General features: G+C 44.0%; 2 protein-coding genes across 4 annotated transcripts in view; both read right to left on the bottom strand.

Moving 5' to 3' along the window:
- Positions 1-450: 450 nt before the first annotated feature.
- On the bottom strand, positions 451-8,685 carry cytip (cytohesin 1 interacting protein). The gene is made up of 8 exons (XM_077002572.1): positions 5,218-8,685; positions 4,681-4,730; positions 4,470-4,524; positions 4,137-4,239; positions 3,616-3,709; positions 3,312-3,378; positions 2,971-3,037; positions 451-2,103 (listed from the first exon to the last, which is right to left on the bottom strand). The coding sequence occupies exons 1-8, from the start codon at positions 5,389-5,391 to the stop codon at positions 1,688-1,690; spliced, it is 1,026 nt and encodes a 341-aa protein (XP_076858687.1). The 5' UTR covers positions 5,392-8,685; the 3' UTR covers positions 451-1,687.
- A 74-nt stretch (positions 8,686-8,759) lies between these two features.
- acvr1c (activin A receptor type 1C) overlaps positions 8,760-27,874 on the bottom strand; it is a 29,556-nt gene continuing 10,441 nt past the window's right edge. For 2 of the 3 annotated variants that reach the window (XM_077002569.1, XM_077002570.1), the window contains 7 exons: positions 18,853-19,095; positions 18,106-18,336; positions 16,825-16,992; positions 14,608-14,764; positions 13,859-13,983; positions 13,382-13,512; positions 8,760-10,718 (listed from right to left, as the gene is read on the bottom strand). In XM_077002569.1, coding sequence (XP_076858684.1) covers positions 10,593-10,718; positions 13,382-13,512; positions 13,859-13,983; positions 14,608-14,764; positions 16,825-16,992; positions 18,106-18,336; positions 18,853-19,095 — 1,181 coding nt within the window. In that variant the 3' untranslated portion in view covers positions 8,760-10,592. Of the gene's footprint in view, positions 10,719-12,771; positions 13,288-13,381; positions 13,513-13,858; positions 13,984-14,607; positions 14,765-16,824; positions 16,993-18,105; positions 18,337-18,852; positions 19,096-27,874 lie in introns of those variants that run through there. The other variant, XM_077002571.1, reaches the window with a different exon arrangement.

A 27,874-nucleotide genomic window follows, 5' to 3' on the forward strand; every position in this document is an offset into this window, starting at 1 on the left:
AACCAGCTCGGGGTTAACGGTGCACACGTGTCAGTCTCTGTGGCTTTGGCTGTCTGATCCGGAGACTGATACGTGGTGTGTTGAGCACTTGCGGAAATATCCGCTGTTTTTAACACCTTTGCCCATTTTGCTGTTGGCTACTTGCTCAGTCCGAAAGAGAAACGAAGTGATCCGACGTGTCCTGGCCCGGGTGTGATTATGGGACTGGGCTGCAGGCTGTTCACTACACGTCGGCTGGCTGCACGAAACCGACCCGAAACAAGTGTTGCACAAGTGGAACAAAACTCAACAGATTTCATGATTTGAAGCGGGGGGGGGGGGGGGGGGGGGGTGTGTCAAAGTTACTTCAACACTGGTTTTCGTGATGAACTAAAATTATCAATAAGCATATACAAGAAATAAGACTAAAATATGTTTTTTTTGTTTAATGAGTAGCTTAAATGCTACGATCTAGATGATTTCAAAACAAGTTGTGCCCTTAAGTCTGTAAATATGAGGAATGATAACGTGTCCTACTGCCATCTAGTGGCAGTAAATCACAATTGAAAAGAATTGCCATTATTTAGATAAGCTTCTGAAAATGTAATAATAAAATAAAAGGTTTTTTTAACTAATTACAAGTGCCGTAATTTGCGAAGACAGTGACAAATATGAATGACTTATGTGGCTAACTAAACACGAAACAACAATGCATACAATCAGCCTTGATTTAGACGTATTTTGACAATTTCTGTATTACATTCTTAAAACGGATTTTTCCAAAACACTGCCTTTTGAAGTTGTTATAGACGTTATGTTGTACAATGGTCACAAAAACGCAATTTGTTTGACAGTCTGTTGAAAGATTTCACCTACAAAAAGAAAAAAAGTGGTAAGGTAGCACCTTTCCCCAGACCGCATCCTGTTATGAACACCTCTCAGATATGGCTGCGGTTAAGAGCTCGCGTGTTTGTTGATTCACACAGCCCTGCATGTTCTATCAGCAAACTGGCCGTTTTTCCAAATCAATTCCCATAAACTCGGCCTGCATTAATGCGTATCATCAGTCATACTGAAAGGACCTGCTACTTCAAATGCACATTTGATAAGATATTCCTCATTGTACACTTTTAAACAATATTTTAATGATTGACCTCGGTAGACATGTGCACATGTATAGGGCAAATGGAAAATAACACGATTTCTCTCATCTCATTCTCACAGTCACTCCGTTACACACAGCGTGTCACACTTAATGTAGATCTGACCGTTTGTGATTGTGTTTTAATGCACTTCTCTGGTAAAACTACCAAATCAACAAAAAGCAGAGGAATGCTTGCTGCACTTCCACAATATGCAAAAGACAAAGGCTTTAACCTGAGAGGAAGCCATCTATCAAATGTCCAGTGTAGCACAAGCCAGTCAGTGAGTATCTATGCTGTGCAGAAGTGCATAATGCTCTTGCGTTACATGCTTCCATAAGAGGAAGTCCACGAGGGGTCAGTTCTAGAAGGCCAGGGCTTCTAGAATGTCAGAAGGTTCTAGAAGGCTATGACTTACAGGAAGTTGAAAGGCTCAAAGCACCTTTCAGCAGTCCACTTTTCACATTCATTCCATATTCCTCAGACACCTCAGTTTGTTTTTGTTTTTGTTTGCTTGTTTTTACAGAGGGTCGTTTTTCCTTCCTGCTGTACTGCAGTCTGATGGTTCATACGGCCTCCTCCTCCTCCACAGAGTGACTCAGTCCGGGCACGAATTTGAGGAGCTGCTTCCTCATGCTGGTCTTCCTCCCTCTGCGGGGCAGGGTGGCGAAGGCGGAGCTGGAGCTGGACGAGGCCCGGTCCATCTCCCACGGGGGCGACTGACACCCGCTGCTCCCGCTGCTGATGCTCCGGGTACGGGCCAGGGTCTTGGACGGCACCCCGTCCGCCTGGAAGAAGTCAATGTAGGGCTCGGTGGGGCTGGCGTCCTCGAACACGGCCGGGGACACGTCCTCGCCGTCGTCCGTGAAGACGCTCATGCAGCTGCTGTCGCTGGAGAAGCGCCGGCCGTGGCGCCCCCTAGGGGAGGACAGGGACATGAGCGAGTCCATCGATGGGTGCAGAGAACTGACGTTCAGGTTTCCTGAGGAGACAATAACAAGAATAAGAATAATCAACTTAATTCGTGTAGCACTTTTTTATAGAACATACTTTATAAAGTGCTTTGCAGAAAACAAAATAAAATACATAGAAGAATCATAAAGCTTATTATAAATAAGGAAGGATTTACATAAACAGGAAGGTAATTGCAAAATAGAAAAGAAAATAATAATAGTAATAGTATCATTAGTAATATAACGAATTATTAGTAAAGGTAAACTAAGAAGAAAATTAATTGTTAACTATTTCTGTGAACATCCAGCAGAAAAAACACTTGCAGGTGAACAATGATTACATCTTCTGCACGTTCTCTTGTTTTGAAAGCCAAATGTGCAGCAGTCCGACACCTCGGACATGCATCACGCTGTAAAAACTGCCATTGTGATCCACACCTGATAAATCACGATCTAGTTATCAGGCAGTAGCTAGTTATCAGGCGATTAATGCACTTAGTCAGGTATTGGACTGTGGAGGCAGGGGTGGAAGGCACAGTGGTTTGGTGCACTGGTGCTGGCTGATAGGAGATTGGTTTTGCTGATTGGTTATAGGCCCTTCACCAAAGCCTTTCTGTCATTACCAGGAACGGATGTAAAGACATTAAAGATGCTTGGCTACACTGTTTTTTTCTGTGATAGGCGTCATCTACAGCAGGAAGCTGTTAAAGCCCCTAAGCCAGATTCCCTCGATCATCATAGGCTGCAGATCTGAGACTTTCCCAGAGAGCTTCGCAGTTTCTCTTTCTTCACACATGGAGTCCACGTCAGTTCATGTCATTAACTTCAGTGACAGCTACTGGGTGGAGTGAACGGATGCCTGTGTGGTTTCTCAGCTGGGTTTTTTTTTCTCTCACCTCGGGTAAGACGGTCTTCCTGTAAGTTAAGGGCCTTCAGTTCGAAAAGCTTCTCATGCAGTGTTTGCTGTGTTGAGAAAAAGTGTATTTCACACACACACACACACACACACACACACACACACACACACACACACACACACACACACACACACACACACACACGAGAAAATACATTACAATCATTGCAGGAGATTCTGTTTAGGTCTGTATCAGGAGATATTAACATGAAGTCACAATTGAGATTTGAGGTTTGAGATATATGAAATTGGAGCACACGCACGCACGCACGCACGCACACACACACACACACATGCATGCACACACGCACACACACACACCTTGAGCATGCTCATTTTCTTCTCCAGTTCAATTATCTTCACCACAATTCCACTGCCAGTCTCCATCCTAGACACACACCACAGGAACATGGATCAGGGTCACAGCTCAAGCAAAAAGTTCAAGAGACCAAAAGCAGTTTAATGCCTCTCAAGTAATTCAGTAATGCAGCTGCATACATTGCTTAAGCTCTTACGCTCCTACTGATCTAATGCATTGTTGTGATGTGAAGTTGACATTGTTATACTGGTTTTGCTGGCCCACTTTAGTGATAGTTTGTAGTACCTCTGGTTAGCTTGTACTTACTTTAACAAGTTGACAGAGTTTCTGATCAGTTCAATAATGTTGTTGTGGCTCAATCCTTTAATGCAGACACCATTTACGGTCAATATGACTTTTCCTACATCAAAGACACAGAGGAAGTGAAAGAGAGAGAAAGACAGTTGGCCAGAAGGTGGGAGAGAAAGACAATGAGAAAGGGAGACGTTATTATCTGAAAAACATCTCGTTTTATTAAAGCAAGGTGTCAGTATGACAAACAAATATGAGCGAGCACACTGGGTGTGGTGGGTGGTAAATGATTGCTAGGTTTCCCATGTCAGCCATTGGAAAAAAGAAGAAGAAGTGTGGTGTGTGGTGATGTTAAATTTAGTGATGGTGGTCACACAAGGTTTGATGCTTGTGAGAAAGGGCATGATTGAAGGGGTGGAATACAGTGGTGTGGTCTTATGTAACTGACGTGTCAGCATTACCTGCATGTGTGTGTGCATGCATGTGTGTGTGCATGCATGTGTGTGTGCATGTGTGTGTGTGTTTATGAGTCTCACCAACGGTAAGGCCAGCTGTCTCTGCTGCTCCATTCTTCTGCACGCTGCTTACATACGTGCACATCTCCACCTCGTTGGTGTATTTGTGCCGTAGGCCGTATGTCTGCAGAGAGGACATGGAGAGATCAGCACCCCGCAGGAACGGGAGAGACTCCAAACACAATCTGCACGCTGTTCTTTCGTATGCAATCTTCTACAGTCTGGATCGTGTGTGTCTGGATCATGAATAGACTCTAGACATTTACACGTTTAAAACCACATTGTAGAAAAGCCGAACTGAAACTTTCGCCCCCCCCATAAAGGACCTTCTGAAAGCGAGAACAGAGAACCCACCTGGACCTCAAATCCATATGTCTCGTTGTCTTGTTTTCCAAGCGCAACTGTTGTCCTAAAGAAAAACATTCATTAGTTTTCCACTGTTATAATTGTAAGGATTTTGTTGAAATCAAATGATTGTGTATTTGCAACAGAACTGCTCAGCCTGGGGAACAGACCTGCAGAAGGTCTCATTTCTGCATTTCAGAATTCTGTATACTGCACTTACCTCTGGGGATCATTGTAGTCCACCAAGCAGTTAGAATAAGTTCGGTTCAACTGCAAAAAAATTTATATTTTTTACAGTACTGCATTAAGCACCATTTTTTGCAGTGATCTTGTTCAGTATGAACTTAAGATGTATATCTTATTGAGGCCACATCATATAGTTAATATTATAATAATAACATTACCACAAATCTATAATTGCAAAGAAACTAACCTATCAAATTCATCCATTATTTTATACACTTTATTTTCATCATAATACAAATACCACCATATTTACACTGTATAAATTAACTACCCTTTAAAAATGTGCATTATCCAATGCAATATTTTTATCTGTAATACCTAATACTGAATAAACATAATACTTTGCACATCATGCATTAATGCAAGAAAACACCAGTCTACCTGACCATAAAACATAAATGCAATCCATGCTCTTAAAATCAAACAAAACCATTCTGTCACTCCTGCAGTGAATCTGTGATCAGGCTGAAGGCTGTCCAGACCTGACCAGTGGAGCACCAGTACCACGCACCTGCCCGAGGCCCTTCTGCGGGGTCCCGTCACTGCTCTCGCTGCTCCTGCACCGTTTGCTGTTGTTTAATGAGTACCGGCGCCACAGCCCCTTCTTGGACGGGTTCCCCGGGGCGCACAAGTCCAGGCTGCCCTGCCTGCTCAGCACGGGCCCGCGGCTCACGTTGGAGGACATGGTCAGAGTTTGGTCCCGTCGTCAAGTCTCATAGCTGCCCGAGGAGTCTGAACTGCGCGTCTGTCCTCGGCGGAGTGGAGCGCGGTGAGACGGATGTGCGCGTCACGCGATGCCCTCGTTACGACGCGTGCCTTTCCTCTCAGACTTCTACAGTTCCTCCTTTATTCTTAACTTGTGCTGTCTGCCGCGGTGACCTGTGCATGCGTGCGTGGGCGTGCGTTTCCTTTCTGTTCCGCAACCCATCTCCTGAAGCCTCCAGCTTTGAAGGAGGCTCACGTCCTAGCCTGCGTGCGCCCCGCTGCAGGACTGTGTATCATCACCGGATTCCTCTGGCGTTGACACCTTTCACTTCTGAGACCCCCTCAAAGACCTTCTCTGCCGTCGGGGAAAACCCAGGTTCTGAGAGCAGTGAGGGGAGCCACACACACTCTCTGTCCTTATTCTCTTCACAAAATATGCTTAATGTGTAGACCAACAAAGCATGCAGAACTAAACAGCGAGATGCAAGCCGCCTTCTTTAATCAATCTCAACGTTTATGGACCAGCTTTGCCTCTCTTTGCTTGTTTTGTTTTTCTAAAAAAATGTTGTTTAATTCCTCATCTTCACCAAATGACCAAAAGGCAGAGCATTAAAAGTATGACAAAAAAATTGAACTAGGGGGCGCTGTAGATCCCCGTAAGTCAGCAGTTAGTCCAGGTGGTGATGGTGGGGACTGTCTGGACTGTAGGTCTCCACAAGCTGAGTCTTCTTACCCCACTGCTATCTCCACTCTGCCCCAGTGAGCTCACAGATGCACAGGGATGCCACAGCTCATAACCGCCGACCCCGAGAGCAGGCGGGCGAAAGGGGACCTGGAGAACGGCCCACTGCATTTCCCAATGTGTAGAAAGCTTTGCGGTTTTGTAATCGCCCCTTCCTACGTCAGTGCCAAGGGTTAACTGGCACATTATAAATATCTGGGGGGGACGGACGGGGGGACGACAAAAAGTTGCAGTGTGGCTCATTACTTTGGAACCATGGTGAAAGACTCTGTATGATCTCTATGCTTGACTGAACAAGCTCATCTCCTCTACAAAGGGAACCCATTAGATGACTCCATGTGCTATTAGTCAAAAGATTAGCGGACCCAAAGCAGACTGACTGCTGCACATCAGGTTGCTTTGGGATGTACAAGGAAAGAAAGTGAGATAAATGTGTGGGATTCAGATAGAATCAAAACATACAACAGTGTCTATTTGGCTAAAGAGAGCTAACGTAGGCGAAGATCAGAAATAGCCCACTGGTATTCATGAATACTAAAAACCTTGATTGAATTGGCAGCTAACTGTCTTGGGCTACCCACAAAGTGCTTAATGTGCTGTTCCCACCCTTGGATTTCAGTGAAAGTCAACGGGGTTCGTTATTACTCATCCTGCTGTCCTGTGCATGAGAAAAGTGTTCTTATCATCAGATTCAGCCCACATGCCAGTGCTAAACTGCACGCATGGAGCTCAAACAGTCTAGAACCAGGCGCCTCTGTTCTGAAGCAGCGTTCCATACGTAGTGACGATGTTAGCGTATCGTCATTTCGAAATACCTCATTTGCTGTTTGTGGATGTGTTGCCATTGATAAGTTGTCTGCAGTCTTCTTTGATTCAGGGAATTGAAACCGCACATGACCCGTTTAACGGCTTTTCTAATGCAGCAGGCTGCAAAAAGGCCACTAGAGCGAAAGGCACACACACACGTACACATGCAACCACACACACACACACACACACACACACACACACCTGACTCACTGAAATGGAGGTGATAAATAAACTTGGTTTTTCAACGGTCATATCATTCGAAACTCACAGTCTTTGCAGTTTGTGTGCAATCAGATCTCTTGCTTTGAGTCAGCAAGGGAGACGTTTTAGAGTTACTACTGCAGGTCACTTGTGGTTAACCCAGCGCCAGGAAACACCAAGATAAGTCCGCTGTAGTGGAGACCGGAGGACGGCCTCCTTCCCTCCCAGAAACGCAGCGGCGTTATACATTTACACACGTTGAGTGCCTTTGAATTGTGATGGAACTGTGGACTGACTTTAGAAGTAGAAAGACACAACAAAGAATGCACTTTTTAAAGAAAGAGAGTGATGAATGAGACACAAAAGACAGAAAAGGCCCTGCCATACGGGGCTGCCAACCAATTTCCCCATGATGACAAGATCAGCTTTTAAAGACGTGTCATTATACACTGTTCCCTGTCATTCAACATTATGCACAATAACAGGAGAACCATGTCTCCAATGTAAAAGTCTTACCCAATAAGATCAAATCTCTCCAATTTGGTATCAATCTACAATGACAAGGATCCCATGTCTCTGTGCAGTTTTAGGGACTCGGAACACAACACTCCCCAAAAGCTGGTGTATCATGAAAAATAGTTTATTTTTTCCACAGTTCACATATGCATACAATAAATAGTGCAGTACAGACAGTGCTATACAATACTACGTGACAATCAATTTGAAGTCAAAGCACAAACAGGAGTGCGAATCCTCCCTAGACTCCTCCCATAAATGAAAGAGTTATGATACATTCACAGAAGGGAACAGAAGGTGACGCGGACAACACGAGCAACGCCCGTCTCTCATTGGTCAGTCACCTGGGATCTTCTTTGGAATGAGCGAGGATTTCTGAGCATCGTGGTTCTTCGGCTGCGTGCAGACAGAGACGCCGACGGCACATTAGTACACTGTACGCTATATACAGTATGGAGACAGCCAGTCTCTGGGTGGATGTTCTCCACAGAAAGGCCTAGTCCAGGGCCCTCTGCATCCACCACATTCATTTTGTTTCGAGGCCGAGACGTTAGCAGCACACTGGTGCTGCGCTGGAGTGCAATACCATTACTTCCCGATGGAAACAAACAGCAGGACATGTGTAAAGAAAATGAGCACACATTTGTGAGATCTATTTTTTTTTTATCCATTTCTCTTCTGCTCGATGAAAGCACCGAATTTACTCACTCAAGGGCTTTAGACATCAAAACACTTCGCTCTTGTATCGAGAGTGGGGTAAAATGATCCTTTCTTTTCTTCCTTATGACGAACCATATCCAATGGAATATGAGACCACGGACGTAGTTTTGGGGGGGGACGGGGGGGACATGTCCCCCCCACTTTTTCAAAAGCCGGTTTTGGTCCCCCCCAGTTTTTACAGTTAAAACCAAATATTTAAGTAGTGACAAAGTCATGTCCCCCCCACTTTTTAACGGTAAAAAAACCAATATCCAAATAGCGACAAATCTAGCACTAGGATCATGCAGCACCCCCCCCCCCCCCCCCCCCCCCCCCGCTTAACAGTTCGCCACCCCAGGTTGTGTCCCCCCCACTTGTGAAATCAAAACTACGTCCATGTATGAGACAGAAATAAACTACATACAATATTAGTTCAGGATGTGTGCCGGCGACTGGGACCATAACAGTGTACCCAACTCATAGATAACAAAATGTGGGGTCCCCAAAAGAAGACTTGTGGTTCAACATGCTGATCAATCTGATAGGGCATGTTTAGCCATCATAGAAAACAGAAAGGCTACACTTCTGCTAATTCAATCACGTTTTTACACAATGGTAGTTCATCAACATATCTGATGTAACCGTTTGAACAGAGAGACATTACATTTGATGTGAGATATGATAATATCTTTTTAAAAATTATAGCTTAAAAAAACTTAGTCAAAAAACATTTTTGGTGAAAATATATGCCTACTATTACATCCACACAGTTGTTCCATCCACATAATGATGTACATGCAGAATGTAAATTAAATTTAAGGCCATATGACAAAGATTGTGTAGGGACACCACGGTCAACATACCCCCAGGCTGACCACACCCCATTCTGCCCTGCCAGTTACAGGCCTTAACACAGAGAACAAGGTGTATATCGTCTGGTACGTTTTACACAGCTGCAGGTAAAGCTGTCGTGGTGCTGTTTTGCCCGTACAGAAATAACAACCGTACAGGAAGTCACGCAGAAACGGGGTCAATCTGCAACCGAAAGTGACAGTGCGGCTCCAACATGCTCAGAAATCGAAACAACGATATAAAAAAAAAGAAAATGTTAGAGAACCATGACATTGCTTAAATTTTTAATTTCCTATTGCAAATCGTATGAAGCAGTTTCAAATCAAACATTAGCAATACGTGTGATTTAAAGTTAACTATATATAAAGTACATATTTGACATGTTGGTCCTTGTCTATACCTGGGACATAAATATATGATTCATAGGGATTCCTGTTCATAAAAGTTTCTTTTCGATTGGATGGTTGGTTAACAGATTGGTAGATTAATTCATTGGTTGAGTGACTGATTTTTAATAAATTGGGCAAACTCACGAGTATCATGCTCAGTAACAATAAGCTTCCACATACACAAAGAGGATACAGTGTACGGCATCTATGTGCAATATCCAGCAACACATATATGGCACACAGCATAAACTGCTTCTGTGAGCATTTGGCACTTCAAGTAACACGAGGTAGCGGGTCCATCTCTGCAGGGTGCGCGTGGAGCATTAAGAGATCACAAACCAGGCAGCACCGCGTATATGAAGGCAGCACTCGTCACATCAGCTGCTGTTGTTTCTAAAGCACATTTTTGTTTTCCCAGTTCCCCAACCCAGGTGCATCCTGGTCCACGGAGCAGCACGTCACTGATGGCTGGTAAGAACGCTCAGGCCAGACGCACAAGCTCAACATTTACACGTGAAACGGAATTAAAAGAGAAAAGAGAGGAGGAAGAGGAGGAGATGGGAGAGGAAAGGAGGAAAGAGAGAACAGGGAAGCAGAGAGAAGGGGAGAGGAAAAGAGGAGAGATGGCAGAGAGAGAGGAGTGGAGGGTGAGGACTAGAAGAATAGTGAAAGTGCCAAGTATAAAAGAGAAAGTGGCAGAGGTCAGAGGGCAGCCAGCGGCCACGTGGACCTGCGCACTTTGACCCCCGCACCTCTACACCATCAAGATCTAGGGTTAGATACCAAATGAACTCTTACCAGCTCCAACATCCCACAATGGTTAATTACTTCACTGCAGGAGGGGTAATTACTGCTACACACCACATGTTTTTGGCTCGACAGAGCATTCTGAAGAATGTGAGCCCCTAATTGGGGTCAAGGGTCACGACAAAGACTTCAGACCAGCATCTTTGAGTGGGTGAGGGAGAGTGGCTACTCCTTAACGTCCCTGACGACCATCACCTGAGAAACAGTTTTCTTGACACGGAGCGCTGTAAGGCGAGCGGAGGAGTTGGAATACCAGCACTCCCTCATTATCTTACCCATCACTCTGAGAGCCTGTGTATATACACACACACACACACACACACGAACACACACACACACACTTACATCAGCCACAACATTAAACTACTGACAGGTGGAAGAATAACATTGATTATCTCGTTACAATGGCACCTGTCAAGGGATGGGATATTTTGGGTAGCACTTCATGTTGACGTGTTGGAAGTGGCACAAAAACTGTAAGGATCTGAGTGACTAGCTAGATGAGCAGATCAGAGCATCTCCAAAACAGCAGGTCTTCTGCAGTGGTCCAGGATGGTCCCAGGAAAGACAACTGGTACTCCAAGCCTTATTGGTGTGTGTGTGTGTGTGTGTGTGTGTGTGTGTGTGTGTGTGTGTGTGTGGGGGGGAGTGAAGGATGTCAAGGAGCATGGTCTGAGGAGTCACGTGGAAGGCCAGGAGCATGTTAGTCACTCGTCTAGTGAAGAAATGACACCAGCATGAAATATAGAAAGAAGTCAAGTTGGCAAAGGTGATGTGATGCTCTGGGGAATGTTCTGTTGGGAAATCTTGGTTCTTGGCATTCACGAGGATCTTCCTTTGAGACATTCATGAGGATCTTCCTTTGAGACCTTCACGAGGATCTTCCTTTAAGACCTTCACGAGGATCTTCCTTTGAGACCTTCACGAGGATCTTCCTTTGAGACCTTCACGAGCATCTTGAACATGCTGAGACATTTGTGTGGATCTTGCTGAGACACTCGCTGAGACATTTGCGTGTATCTTACTTTGACACACGCCACCTACCTAAACATTACTGCAGACCAAGCACATCCCTGCATGCCAATGGTGTTCTCTAATGGCAGAGGTCACTTTCAGCAGGGCCATGCGCCATGCCAGACTGCACACATCAGGAATCTTTAGGAATGGTTTGGGGAACCTGATCAAGTGTTCAAGGTGTCAAATCATCTTTGGGATGTGCTGGAAAGCGTCTGATCCATGGAGGCCCCCTCACAACATACCTGAATGATCTGCTGCTAATGTCTTTGCACCATATCAGTGGCGTGCACACATAGACATCAGGTGGTGCTAAAGCACCACCAACTCTGCCCTTTATCAACGAAAGTGCCCTTTTGAAACTTCGGTTTTTAATAATAATTATTATTATTATTTTACTGAGGTCGGTTTGAAATTATCTTTTGAAAACCTGAGCGATGCCCTGAAATGAGCCACCACCTCGCACACACCCGACCTCTCTCTTCCTTTGTCACACCAGATGCGCTGCAGCAGCAGTTCGGTTCAGCGAGTGGAAGGAAGCGTCTTCATCACAGCACACACGCTCACAGATAGACTTCTTCTCCCGTGCCCCACCAGCCAGGTCACATACACATCAAGTAAAATCGTACCGTTTGCCTCTAAGCCCAACGTGAAATCATTTTGTTGTGCAGTAAAATGTCTCATACAGCACCAAACCAATAAACATTTTTAGCCGACTGGTCACCTGATAAACTAGTCGCTCTATCCCAAATCAATGATAACGTGAGGACGACCACATACAAATAATTAAGGTAGAAATTGCAAATCTGTGTGTTAAGCTGAACGTCTTCTGTTATGTTGTGTATAGGTTTTTTAGGCAACATAAATTAACACATTCGTTTGTGAAAGAAGAAACTGGAAGTTCCCCATTACCTGTGAAAAATGTCCATCTGCATTCATGTAATGACAACATTCAGTAGCCTATAACTCCTTCTCGTACTTTTTGGTCTTTTTATTGTCTTACTTGTAGGCCTATATTGATTTACTAATTGCAAAATATATGCAACAAGGCCTGCAGACAGTGGAGGGTAAACAGAAGTCAACTGAAGGACTTAAGAATGACTGTATATAGTTAATATTGGATATGGATTTTATCAGTTGGCTTTTTTTCCATTGAAAACTCACATTTAGAGAATGATACAAATAAAAGTCAAATTTCATTCAGCATGCACTTGTAATTTTTTAAATAATGAAGTGTTCCACGTGTGCTAAAAAGTGACACCCCCCCCCCCCCCCCCGAGCACTTGCCCCCCAAAATGTCTGTGCACACCACTGCACCACATACAGTAGGATACACTTAGAGGTCTATGGAATCATCCCTTGGTAGAACAGAACTGTTTTGGCAGCATGAGAGGGAGTTGCACAATATTAGGCAGGAGGCTAGTTTAATGCTGCGGCTGGTCCGTGTGTATGTGCATGCTTGCAGCCAAGCTCTAAAGTCTCTATTTCACCCTCGTGTGCTAATTAAACCAGGCCTTGTAAGCTAACTCTGATATCCCCACTAGGCTTCATAGTGTGGGTTTAGAATATCCGCTGATTACAGCATCTGTTGTGCACTTGCTGTGTGTTCTCCGCATGCCAGACTCACATTTCTCTGTAGAGGTGTTGGAATTTACCCCATCACACACAGTGCCATGCAAACAGCTGCCTGATTAGGTCAAGTGGGTATCCTACTGACGGCAATGCGCTACCTAACTATTTGGATAAATCATGTGTGGTAAGACCGTGTAGTTGATTCTGTGCACATCATGCAGCATGGTTGGTCCTGGGGAAGATGCACACATGCGTGTTTCAGACGTGTAGTACCCTGAGAAGGGAGGAAGTGCACACTCCAGCATACCAGCATTAGGGTGCTACGTTTAAATCGTTACGTTCCACCGTAACCCAGAGATCTCCCTCACCTCACAGCTCTGCCACTGGTTGGGAACGTTGGGTCGCAGTTTCTGATCACACACCACCCTCCTCATGTCCTCCACCGATGGATCACAAGGCACCAGGTCATAATAAGGCAACTGGAAATCCTCATAAATCCCTGGGTGAAGGTGAAACGAGATTCTCGCCTCAGTCCACACCAAAAAAACAAAACAAAAACAAACAACAACATCCTGGACATTACAGCATTAAGTCATTAACAGAATAGAAACATCAGGAACAAAGGTATTTTGATTGAGTGACACCCAGCGCCACCTTTAGTTCCATATAACTAGAATAGGCTCAAACTCTTTGAGCTCATTATGTTCCACGTAAGCCACTTTGTGAAGGCAGGGACCTGTTTCGGACGTGCACGCCTCTCCCACCCTAATTCAGTGCACTCTAATTCACCCTGTTTCTCAGCAGCTGCAGCAGGGCAGCACACTATGGTTGTCATCAGGTCGTACCTCTGACGGAGCACCTCCGGGCCAGCTCCCAGAACACCAGCCCCAGGGCGTAGATGTCTGCTCGCTTAAATGACTCAAAGTTGTTCATGTTGATTGTGTCATCAAGAATTTCAGGGGCCATGTATCTGCACACCGACACACAAACACACACACACACACATCCATGCGCAGACACAAAAAACACATCAGAGCGATGAATACTAAGTCCTATGTAAGTGTTCTCATACAAGAAGATAAACAATGACACATCTGCCCTTGAGAGGAAGAACAGGTGTTCTGAGTTCAGAAGAGGGGCATGAGTAAAACACATGAGCAAACATACATAACACACATAAATGCACATGCAAACGTGCACAAACACACACAATCAGGCGCCCCACCCCCCACTGCACAATGGAGGCCGATCCCTGTATTTGACCCCCCGTCCATATGGCCAGGTGTAAACAGCCAGTTAGAGGGACTCAGTAATGGAGTCACAAACGTTGATACAGGGCCCAACAACACGCAGGAAAAAAGGACGCTATGATTCCTTTCTTTCGGAATGACTATAAAATAGTTTCTGGACATTGTCAGGTTCCTGCATTAAAGGAAATATGAAAATATATCACTTATGCATGTTTAACAGGTGTGAGTATTTTTTTTCTTTGTTTGAAGACACTAGAAGTGATTAACCGCTACTTTGAGAATTTGAATAATGTTGGCAACAATATCCTTAGTTTTACTCAGTGTCCAGAAGGAAGGGGCCGAACCTCTTGGTGCCCACTCTGTGGTTGACAGGGATGTCGATGGTGTTGGTGGTGGAGTTGTGTTTGACAGCCAGTCCCAGGTCAGCAATCGCTGCTACACCGCTTCTCTTCACCAGGATGTTCTTGGACTTTATGTCTCTGTGAGCAATGGCCGGCTTTCCTGAAATACACACACACACACACACATGCACACACGCACACACGCACACACACACACACACACACACACACACACACACACACACACACACACACACACACACACACACACACCTCCAGCTGATGTCATTCTGCTACAAAATGTAATGTGTTGCTGATGTGAAAATGTGTAATCCTGACTCCTCTTTCATACACTCTTGTTAAAACCACCCTCTTCTTTCCACCAACCCTAATGGCATTACTAATGGAAAATAGCTACTTTTAACTCGAAAAACATTTTCCACATATTACGCAGCAACTGTGAGTTGTTTTGTTGTTGATGATATTTGTGAGGTTTTTTTGGGAGGGGGGTTATGATGATTGTTTTGGTTGGTGTAAAATGTCTGCATAGACAACAGCTCCCATTGGCTTTCTAGAGTTCAAAATGGCCCCTGTACAACAATTATAAAAACACGCTGTCAAGGTTCAAGTGTTATTCAATGTGTTTACCAAAAACATTTAGCATAAAACACTGGAATTACTATTCCAGTTCAACTGTCATTAGCATTTTTTACTGTGTCTATTTGCTCAACCACAAGGACGTGTATAAAGACCGGGAAGCCTCCCTCTGTAAGCCTCTAAGAATGTTTTTTAGTACCATGCCATGTTGAGCCGTTTGCTTAGCAACCAGTCCAAGAAAAGGGACGCTAGCAGAAAGAAGCTCAAACAAACTATCAAGACCGTATACTCATTTCTGTTCATTTTCAAGACGTCCAGCTAAACAGGTTCCGAGAAACATCAATTACAAAAGCCCTTTGAGAACAACAACAACAACATCCAATTAAAACGGATTTGCCACCTTCATCAGGAGACTGTGTAGGGGAGGCCAGCAGAGCAATCTAATCTAAGAAGAGAGCTATTCTGAGAAAAGAGTAGGATCTTCAAGAGGATTGAGCACAGCTAATCGAATGCAGACCAAATCTCAACCATAGGGACTGATCTCACAGTTAGAATTTGCCTAAGTGCATCCTTGTGGTCACATTACCACTGTAGGGGTGTTTGCTTCGAGTTTTTGAACTGTTTTGTTTCTCTCTCTACTCTTGTTTTGGAATGGAGAGTCCAGCTTCTCTGTTTGTTTTTTTGCCGTTTAGGGATGTCAGATTTGTCCAATTAGCAGTTTTGTTTTTAATTTTTATCCATTTCCTTCTGGCACAAGTACAACTCTAATAGACCCCTGATGTGACCTGTAATTTGCAATTACACTTTTGTCATTGTGCTGAGCGTTTTTCCTTTATATTTTGACCTGGACTAGCAACCATCACATAAGTACCTATCCCAGCCCCATCCGTGCACACTGAGATGGTTGGTATGGCCATCGACGGAGGATACGGCTAAACTGAACACACACTGCGTGACTGCCAGCACGACTCTATCGACGCTGTGTGTTGACATCGGGCAAGGAAACCACAGTGTTGTGCCGCAGCCCTTCACCAGCAGATCCAACGCTGCTGAGATGCACGCAGCACGCAACCGTCTGCTACCAGAGCGAGACTTCAAAAGCCCCGTATGTGAAAGCGGGACACTGAAGTGCACCCGCGACATCAAAGCGAAGGGAAGCCACATTCCCACAGCGCGGGATGATTCTTCACATTGATCAACAGCACAGGACAAGCAGAATGCTCCTTCAGCTCTCAGACCTTCTAATGACACGGGCGGGCCGGGACAGCCGCCGTCACTCACATCTGGATCTCTTCAGCGTCTGGGAGGCTGAACATCACCTGCTCTTAGATCCATGTTCACTCGGCTAATACCCCACCACGAGGCTTAATGGAAAAGTTCTTCAAAAACACATTTTCCACACATCTAGTTCAGCACATGATGTTAAATTATGTGCTTTTAAAGGAAGTTTGGTTTTTTTATCCTCTGCTAGGCTTCTACAGAGCTGTATCCATTACACCAGGTGTTTTTATTAGACCAAACCCTAAAAAGGTAACGTTTCTTAAAACCACACAGTTTCTGACATCCATTCAGTCGTAATGTAGGACAGTTGTAATGTGGGGGGGGCTCATTGCCTCCTCTCACCCTGAGTGCCAACGATCTCCATGTGCAGGTGCGCGAGGCCGCTGGCGACAGAGAGCGCCAGGACGATCATGCCGTCCACCGATACCGTGTGCCTGTTCAGGTAGTCAAACAGGGAGCCGTGCTCGTGATACTCCGACACGAGCCACAGCTGGGTCCACGAGCCATTATCTGCACAGGGGGGGGGCAAGGTATGGAGAAAGAGGACAATGTTGGTTGAAAGAGGACAAGCAATGGTTAAAGTTATTTTTAGGAGAACCTTAATATTCCAATACCTGTGTACTGAGAAAGATGTTAGAACAATAGCGAGTCAGGCTATCCGACGCATCGCACCGAGCGCTGCAGCAGCCGAGCACCGGATCATCTTATTTCCCTCATTAAGAGCGCCACTACTGCAAACGAGCTAAATATGTCAGATAAGATGCTGCTTAACGTCCTACTGACCAGGCCGCCAGTGGCTGGAAGAACAAACAAGCCCTCACCTCACAGCGTCCTGCAGGCCAGCCGGCGTTAGAGGAACACTCGCATGGATATCCCTAGCTTGTCTTATTAGTATAATTATTTCCATAAATTCTGTACAGTAGGAACTGGATCTTTTTGTTAAAATGTTAAACACTTGTGTGGTTGTCTGCAAAATATCATGTCAGGAGCTAGTTCGAAATAAATGTTTAATTGATGTTAATCTGAGGAGAGCTTTTTCACCACAATATTTTTTTTTCATTTTCGGTGATTAGCCCTGAAACATGCACCTGAAATTTGAATTCTGATTATCAAGGAAAAGGGATATGAATAAAAATAGAGAGAAATGGAGAGAAACGTGCACTGGCCTTTTCAGAAACATTCATTAGAAACGTCTTAAAGGTGTCCATGTCCCTGACTGTCAACCTGTCTGTGTTGAGTGTTCATCAGCAGTCTGTCTCTGACCACAGGACCATTCTCAGCAGTGACACATCTTTAAAAACCGCAGGAACACTGCTATTCCTACGACACTCACAGCAGAACCACCCCCACTTCCCTGCCACAGCTGCTGGTACTGTGCTGCCCGAAATAATACCCAATCCGCAGTGACCCTGTCATCAGAAGCTGACCAATGAACAGCAGGGTGACGGTCAGTAACAGACATTGCATGGCAACACAGGGGCTACAAGGCTGCGAGTGTGCGCTTATAGACCACGCCTCCAGGATGTGGGTTCCTATTACAGTCATCATTAGGTGGAGATGAATGGCGGGGGTTTCTAAAGTGGGCACGGAGTGCGTGAAGATGTGCTCTTTGGAGTCATCCACCTTTGTTATCAGCTGCGATGAAGCCCAGGATGTTCTCGTGCCGCAACATGATGGTCTGGTAGATCTCGGCCTCTCGGAACCAGGAGCGCTCGTCCCGCGATGAGAAGATCTTCACAGCCACGTCCTCACCACGCCACTTACCCCTCCACACCTCGCCGAAGCGTCCCTTGCCGATGCTCTCCTGAAGCACGATTGTCCGCGCGATGGTCCTCTGCACTAACAGCGGCAGCCCTGATACACACACACACACACACACACACACACACACACACACACACACACCAATAAAACAGCCAAACGCACACTGACAGCCTGGCGAAACAAGTATAACTCCAGAACAGTCGCGCCTGCAAAAAATGTAGACAGTAGTGTAACCAGTCTGCACCAGTAAACTCACAAATGACTGGTGCGTTTGGCACCTGCTTAACAAGGTTAACTGTTATTAATCTCGGTGATGGGATTGTGGTGATGGCGTAATTGTAACATAAGGCTGAAGTTTGGAGGTTGAAGGTTGAAGCCTGCTTGCTCTCGATCAGTAAAGGTGGAGCCTACATTAACAGATTCAGTTGGAAATCCCACCACCTGCTTAATCTCAAGCTCTGGAACCATGGAGTCCGTTTATAAACTAGACTGTAACCCTGTAGTAGGCCAGAATACCCAGCTCTGAAAATCAGTCTAATAATTTTCCATTTCAGCAGGTACAGGTGACTCGATTAAAGACCAGCAGCCTTGACCCAAAGTCCTCACCTGACCCCGAGCCCGAAGTGCTCATGTCACAGATCAGCTCCTTCAGGCCTTTCTCAGGCGAGACGAGGCTCTGGTCGTCTAGCTGCTCCTCCGGGTCCTGGGCCCGGGCCTTACTGTGGACGCAGCGCTGGTGGTGCAGGGCGCACACCCCGAGAACCACGGCCGCACACAGCAGACAGGAGGGCACCAAGATCACAGTGGTCAGCACCATCTGGCCCCAAGCCGAGCCCTCAGAGGACCTCTCTGTGATGCACACACACATACACACACACGCACACACAGTTCCAAAACAGGGGATAGTACATAACACTATGTGGAAAAAAGAAATGATTGAGTTTGTATTAACATAGAACTTTACAAAAACATGATTTTTGAGCTTATGAACTTTATTCGTTTGTGCAAATATATTCCCGTTCCAAGTTTAATGGCTGTAGCACATTCCAAAAAAGTTGGGAAAGGATCATGGTGTTACGTCACCTTTCCTTCGAACAACACTTAACATTCGTTTGGGGGCCTGAAGACAGCTAGTGATCCAGATTTGAAGGCTGAATTTGTTTGCCATTGCTCTGTTATGCAAGCGTTGGGCTGTGAAACCATATGGGGCCTTAACTTATGCAAACCACGCGTTTTTAACAGGAGAGCGTCCGGGTCTGCCGGCAGGCCGTTCGAGCACCCACACTCTGCTGTTAGAACACGCAGGATGTAATTCTGTGTTCTGCTGAAAAAAACACGGGTGTTCCTGAATGTCATTTAGAAGGTACCAAAATTCCTCCATAATGTACGTGTTTCATATGCAACAGACATGCAGTTTATTCATGCCACACTTGACCTGTAACCCCAAGAAAGAACAAAAAAAATTGCAAACGGTAGAAAAGAAGCTTGGCAACTTTGCTATAGCTCAGTGGAATATTAAGAAAGTGTGTTAACTCTGGGTAACAAAGGAGGTGTACGCAGTTAATACAGAGTGGAGCATGTGCTCGAAGTGGTGAAGGGGCTGATGGGAAGGCCATCTCGCCCACCACCCAATCCCCATCACTGCAAAAATGAACAACATAGTATAAAGTGCTGATTGTGGCAGAAATGTCCGGGTGCTACTTTACAATGGCACCCGCCCAAGATGACTCTGGTTCAGTTTCCCTCCCTAAAAGGGTGGAAAACTTCTTGTCAGTGTTGGGTCAACAAAAGGTCTTTTGCAAAAAAAACATGATTTTACTGTGCAGAGTTCATGAATAATGACAATGCCTTCCCTTTATGATGTTTTAGATATCTTAGTGTTCATCCCAGTCTGTTAGACAGGAGCTTCAGATACTGACTATATGTCAGTGCATCTTTCGGACATAACCAATGAATGATGAGTCTAGACACAAAGTGTGCTGTTGGAATGGAAGGGAAGAGGGGTTCATATAGCTTACAGGAGACCTCTCTCACTCTCCCTCACTGCAACGAACTTCAAACTTGAAGCGAGACTGGGTGGGTGAGTGTGAAGTAGAGGTGTAGTCATTTTAGTTCAAAAGCAATTACCATACCATCTGTGGTACCATCTCTTTTGTGATTTGTGGTAATATAGTTATTGCAGGAGATTTTAACTGCTTCTTCCCTCCCCAGTTATATAAAGCTCTGACATTACAGAGTCAGGGCAAGTTTGAACACTTACAGTAAATTTGGCCTGGCTGACACATGGCGGGTCCTACACCCAAATGACAAAGAATTTACATTTTTTCATAAGTTTATGAGTTTAGTAGTAGAAATTCCCAAAGTTTAACTGTACCTACATTGCTGTACTATAGGTAATATCATAATTTCAGATCAGTTTTCATGAAGATGAATATTTTTAATATGCCTTTCCATAACTAACTTATGGAATTGTTATCTATTTCTGTTACATGGTACTAAATTTGACTCAGGGTTACTCCGTCCATCCCTAATGGAAGTCAATGTATATTTAATTTAGTTTCTTTTTTTTTTTAAGCATCCACTAGAAAATGCTCCTCGTACAGACCGCATTCTGTCTTAAATCCCAATTTTAAATTACTAGCTAAAACTCTTGCCTTAAGATTACAATGAGTCGTACCTTCTCAAACAATCAGACTGGGTTTATTTGAGGGTGATGCTCTTCACACAATGAGGGGGAGATTAGTCAATTTTATTCAAAATGCTTCTTTTTGTCAAGCCTCCAGGTATTATTTGTCTCTCTTGATACCAAAAAACCCTTTGATTGGCCAGAATTGCTCTCCCTCGTTATTACCTTGTCTAAATTTGATCTGGGGATCATTTTATTAAATGGGTAAAGAATCTGTATGACTCCCGGTCATGAGATGTTATTGCAAATAGATAGAGGTCTGTGAATTTTAGCACTGGACAAGATACTAGACAATTGCCCAATGAGCGCTTTACTATTACGGGTTACCATACACCTTTGTGCAGCCACAGGACATGATAAGGTTATTAGATACATCACTCTGGATACTCACCAGCACACAATGTCATCATATATGCTGATGATGTTTTGATCTCTTTAAGACTCTGAGGATGTTGAATCCTACATTACTAGAGCTAATTAATGAATAAGGTACATTCTCAGGAGATAAAATAAACTTCTAGGAGTGAAGCTATGGGTCTTAACAATTCACAAACATGAACCCTGACTATTTCTCTCCCTGTCCATTGTTCTCCGTGCAGGGATCATACACACAAATATATTCAAGGCAAACAAGCTGGACACCCCCTAACGGCAGGAACCATTTGGGTCCAAATGGGTGGAGAAAAACAGAACCAGCCAGATCCAGCAGATGGTAGCAGACCAACCAGATCTCGTGATGGGATCATGAGAAATGGACACATACCAGGGACTGATATGTGGAAGGTTGTCCTGGTGGTGATGGGAACAAGTTGGTCCCAAAAGATCACGGGTCAGAACAGTGCAATCTAAGAAGCAGCAAAAAGCATCATGCCTCATTCTTATAGTCCCAGGCCTCTGATAGAAGGCCTAAGCGGGGGGGAATAGGACCACCCACCCCACTGGAAGTGTGAGACTAGACGCTAGACGTAGAAGGAGAACGTGAAATAAATAATTCAAAAAGGGCACTGTGCCCTCTGGTGTCGGTTTCCTGTAAGCATCAGTCTGACTGTAGCTGACTGCCAGTGGGTTGTTATTAGAGGTGACAATTAGCATGGATCACGCAGTCGGAGTGCAGAGTGTCCAGCATCCAGACGATATCGGTCTGGCTGGACATTTTAAGAGCTCCATGGGAACGGCCGTGGGCAGAGACGTGATTGTGCAACAGCTCTGGCACAGGATCGGCCATGAAAACAGGTTAAAAAATACAATTTGAAAAGCTTAAACGTTCTAAACCAAGGATCAAACATGGAAGATGGTGGGCTGAATCTTAAACTCTTAAACTGACCTCTCCTTTCACTGCATGACTGATATAGTGCATTTTCAGGATATAGTTCACTTATTGTAAATAATACCGAACAATCACACTACAGAAAGAAATATCAAGATGAATTTTAAAACATAATTGATGTAACTCATCAGTTCTCTGTAAATCCTTTTGGGTCTTTCAACTCATTTTAAGGCCTCTTTTGGACCGATGTTTACAACGCTTGTTTAATTGGTTCATGCTTCCGTAGCTCTTTGGTTTGTAACTGAGATCAGAGCGGGCACAGTGTGACAAACAGGTTCTAAATGTGCCTCTTGCTGTACACCGTGTCTTTCTGAACTGACTTTTACAGCTTGTTTTTATGACCGTGGCTCGGTGACAATAAAGATGAGGATAAACGTCATTCTGTTCTTAGGCCTTTCAGAGAAGGTCTCTAAAGCAGTAGTGTTTATCACAACCAGCTGGAACTAGTTCTGTGAGCCTCCATTAATTTTCAGTTACTCTGGGTTTCTAGCATGCATGTGATTTCTTAGCATTTAAAGCATGTCATTGGACTAAAGTCTAATGCATGCAAATGAACAAATGTTTCAAATGCCACAGAGGAAAAGTAAAATAAATAAAAATAAGACAATAAGACAATAACAGCAATGGACAGAGGCGAAATGGCCACAGAATGGTGGTAGAGGGTAGCAAAAACTGATTGTGCAAAATGTAGTAAAGAGATTCATTCTCAGCTGTCTGCTTCTTCTTTACTCTCCAACATCTTGACAGGTTGTTTCCCTTACATGCATTTCTTACCAAAGGCTTTTAAATTGACCGTTCCCGCCTCATTGCAAATTGAAGTGTTTTCCATTTTCACTGTAGCATGTTGTGTAGCGTATCACCTAGGGAATCATTTCAACAACTATAAGTACTCTTAGCCATTTTTTTTGCCGCAAACCATTAGCTATTTGTTAGGCATGTCAGGTAGCATCGTATCCTGCAGATCGTTGTTTTTTCCAGCTCCAGGGACCAGGATTGCAAGGAGAGGGAAACAACCCTCATTCCCAGGTGACTGCATCGCGTGGACAGACAGAGTCACAGCAATGGAACCAGTCCTCAAACGCAGAAGGACAAATGTAAACCAGTAAAATATCAGTGAGGTGAAAGACATGAAAATGTGGCACGCAACCAATCAGGATTTATGTCTCCTCAATTTCACAGTGCAGTAGCATTGAATCCAGGCAACACAACAGTCGTGAACGGTCTGAGACAGGGTGGGATGAACCTGGCATTTATAATTTGGTCACCATCATTCACGGGAGGGGTTGAAAAAAGCTCGTATTAAAGCACTGCTGCATGTAGAGGGGTACAGGGCATGCTGGTGAAAAACCAGGTCCTTGTGTCCCTCTCCTAAAGGACTATAGTGTTCATGTGCTCCTACAGAGGATTCTAGTCCCTGTATGTAGTTCCTATGTGGTTCCTGGACCTGGTCCACATGTCCCTCTCTCTTGTGGACGGCAGCCTTGCTGCATCTGCACAGGGTCACTGGTGAAAGGACGAGCAGAGGGTTTCAAAACACACTTCCCTCCCCTTTCTCCCGAAACAGCTCCTGCCAACCAGACCACAGCAGGACCGTCTGCTGCAGGGCAAGAGAAGCTTCTGAAATGCAGTGCAAAGCTTAGCAGAACTACTGAAGTACTGAAGCAGCACCTCTTGCTTCTGGAGACGAGTCCACGTGTGTGGTTTTTAGTTTTTGCAGAGTGTACAACAAGTGGTCTGGGGATTCTCTGGTTAGGGTTATTTCCAGGGCCGGCGCCACGGGGGGGGGGGGGGGGTTGGGTGAAAGGGGGCGTCGCCCGCCCCCTCAACGTAAATAATAAGATCCATTTATTTTACTACAATCGCTGCACGGCGTCCCCTCGCCCGCACAATTGTCACACGCCGCCACCCAAGCGCTCAACAACTTACGTTCGATTGGTTCTGTGATTGGCTCTGTGATTGGCTCTGTGATTGGCTCTGTGATTGGCTCTGTGCACTTCAGTCACACAGGAACTGTTTAGGCATCCCAAAAAACCAAACTGCACATTTAACCAGTAACAAAGCTGACTAAACTCATTTAATCTAAATCAGCAGCATTTTAAATACGCTTAAAAAAATTATATTTTTTTACTCATGCACTCTCCAGCAAAACACGGACACATTTAAGGCCCTTTCTGTTTCAGTCAATGTAACCATGGTAACAGGTAGAGTTCTGATCCATGGAGGTGCTACCAAACAGACCCCCTCAGTTATGGCAGACAACTTGCAGACCACAATTACAGTGCAGCACTTTGGATTATGAGGTTTTCTGTGTGGTTTTCACACCTGTTGGACACATGTCCAACTTGTTAATATGTGCAGGAAAACTCACTGCTGAGTAAAAATGAATGAATCTGTACAACACAGCTCTCACGTGTTCTTTGGCCGGAAAAGACCTCCTGCCCTGCTTTTTAGGAAACACATCACTTAATGTCTTATGACTTTGGCACCTTGGAAACAAAAGCTTTATCAATTTAAGCCTGAATCAAACATTAATTTAAAAGCAGTAAGAAAGAAACTGCTTTTTTCTTTCAAATGTGTATTTTACTTTACTGTGTCAGCAAAGCTCACCATCCATGGCTTTTGTCCTAGTAAACAACAACGACTACAAGAAATCAAACCTCACATGCTGGGGAAATTGACTAGTTTATTGGGAAATGGAGTTCTAGTTTTTAAGATGTCCTAGCTGAAAGCTAAAACTGGGCTTGGACAAGAATCTCTTTTCTCCTCTCCTTTCGAGGTTTTCTCTCCATGTCCTGTAGTTTAAAGTTCAGAAGAACACAGCGGCAGGAAGAGATGGGGGGGGGGGGGGGGGACATCTAGTGGTATAATCCTCATTCCCTTCACACCATCTAAATTTGACCTGCCCTAAAGCCAGATAGAGGCAGTGTTCTGAGTAGAGACAACCTAATACCACACGCACAACCCAATATTAATTCAGAAATTTACATATTTAACCACCAGGTTGCCACCAGGGCTATAGTTATTTTTAGGAGGAAAATGAACTATTTTCCTGTCTTAAATGTAAATGTAAACTTCGCATACAGTCTTCATGTGTGGGTATAAACTAAAGATGTAATTCGATCCATGTCCACAGAGCCAAGGAAACACGAGGAAGCAAGAAAATACAGATTATTCCTGGCCCCAAACTAAAAGCTCTCTGACAGGAGAACAGGTTAGACACTGACCGTTTAATGTATTCACAAACTAATGCTGTAGGCCTTTGCATAATACTGTATGCAGTCAGAAACCAGAGTGAAAAATACAGCAATCAATCCCTGTTTTTAAGCTGCCCTATGTAATACCTGGTTGTTAAAACTGAAAGAAGTCACATTACCGAGTCAAGAGGAACAAAAATATCTGCTAAAATATAGTTTCCTTCTGCTGCTGTGAGTAACCTGCAATGCATTAAATAATCATTCAAAAGTCAAAGCTGTCAAGTCACATTTGGCAAGAGTTCTTCAGAACACAGATGTCTTTACAGATTAACCTCAGACACAAGGCCCAAAAAAGGTCCAGCTCGATGGGCAGGTTACTTGAGTAACGTTAATGAGGGCATAGCTCACAGTGCTGATGTGTACAGTGCTGAAAGTTAGCTAGTGAACTGAAGGAGAGAGATATTGGTGACTATAAAGAGACTAGAATGGCAAAGTCAATCATCTTTGGTGGCTTCACCTGTGGTCAAAGCATAAAAACTACAGAGAGCCAGCAATCTAAAAGGGAAAGCAACCACACACAATTCAAGATATTAAACATTGGCTCGGCTTATTTTCAGAATTGCTGATAACTCTGTGAGCTTAAGCAGTTCAGGAATTATGTGTTGGCTTTTTTTATAGTTGAAATTATGCATCAAGCTCATGTAATGTCTGCTCAGCTTAATAGAACCTCTGGGGCAGATCCTATGAGCCTTTGAGTCCGTTTGTTTTGTTTCTGAATCACAGTATTCATTAGTTTCATTTCTGAATCACAGTATTTCTTTGGTTTTGTGAACTTGGGGTCCATTTGCTCCTTATGTTTTATTTATTATACTTTATTACCATTTGGTAACATCATGCATGTCACCAACAAAAAACTAACCACATTCAAGTGTGCATACTGGTAAATACTGGTAATCATACTAGTAATCTTATAATTTCATCTAAGCAATTGGTGTATTAGATGATTTTAGACATTTGTAGTTTTCAAGGGGACATCCTGCCCTTGACTTAGCCATTAAGGACAAAAGGGTGAGTGTGCAAAAACAAATTTATGCAAGAACAAACTAGGAATACGTATTGAGAAATGTAAAGAAAGTCATAGCCTCTCACTAAGATTAGAGTCTACTCAAGTTTATTTTAATGAGATTAAATGAGTCTTTTTTTACTGCATGCTTATTTTCATTTGATCATCGCACTCTTTCAGTGACCTACATTCTGTTTAAGCAAGCCCATTTTTTTGGTTTGTTGGTGATAAAGAAACATTCAGCATGTTCCAACGGAGGCCCTGTCTGCCCATTCCAACAGCCAGCCCTAATGTGATCAGTCCTAACTCATTTCCACTTATCCCTGCAGGTTGCTTTAATCATTTTTTTGTTTTCATTTAAATCATGTTTGGTTCTCCATTAATCTAGGTTGGTTGACTTTATTTTGTTAATTTTTTTTATAGTGCTATTTTAGTGAATATGGTACCTCTAGTCATCATTTCACTATCCTTCATTCCAATCAGTTGTAATGCAGAGCAATAGGTGGGTGGACGCAGTTAATGAGAAGAAGGAGATTTATTATGGCCATATCCATATTCAGAGTGATTAGAGTGGTCCAAGGTCAGTATACCAATATCAATAGAGCCAGAATAGATGACAAACAACACAAAGGACTACATACAAAATGGGGATAAGTACAAACACACCAGGCAAGGAAAACAGCAAATGAAGTTACTAATCCTAGGTCACCCTAGGTTAAACACAACGACCAGCCACGACAAACCGAAAGCACACGGTATAAATACACAAACTAATGAGGAAACAAACCAGAAACAGGTGAACACAGTAATGAGGGACATTAACTTTTAATTAAAAATAGAATTAACATTTTACAGGAATCAGGGTGAAGCCCCAATTTAATAAATGAGCAATTACTGGGGTGTTCGTACTGCAACACAGTAAGAAATACAGTATGGTGCCTGTTAATGTCCTCAATTTTGGAATGCTCACATAATGTGAATGTTCAGATTAATGAGTGCACAATCACTTTGCACAATGTGTTCATGCTTCAGGTCAATGCACATTAACGTAACACTGGATTCAGCACAGCTATAGCGTCAGCACGTGGAATAACATTATAAAGGTGATGCCAAGAAAAAACAGATTACAACGAGGCATCGGGATTTGCAGACATACTAATCCATACAGCAATAAATCAAAACAATCATCTCTCGGGCATTAACACCATAATCCACGATGGGCAAATGCATTACGTTTAATCCTGAAACTAAGTCTTCGAAAAACGAGCAAGGAACAGATTCATGGAGCCGTTCGCAGCAGGTAAGGGCGTGGCCTGCCATGAGGGAGCAGACAGGCTGCAGTCTGAGGGAGTGGCCAA

The sequence above is a fragment of the Brachyhypopomus gauderio genome, chromosome 4 (genome assembly GCF_052324685.1).
Source record: "Brachyhypopomus gauderio isolate BG-103 chromosome 4, BGAUD_0.2, whole genome shotgun sequence".
In the NCBI taxonomy this organism is placed as follows: domain Eukaryota; kingdom Metazoa; phylum Chordata; class Actinopteri; order Gymnotiformes; family Hypopomidae; genus Brachyhypopomus; species Brachyhypopomus gauderio.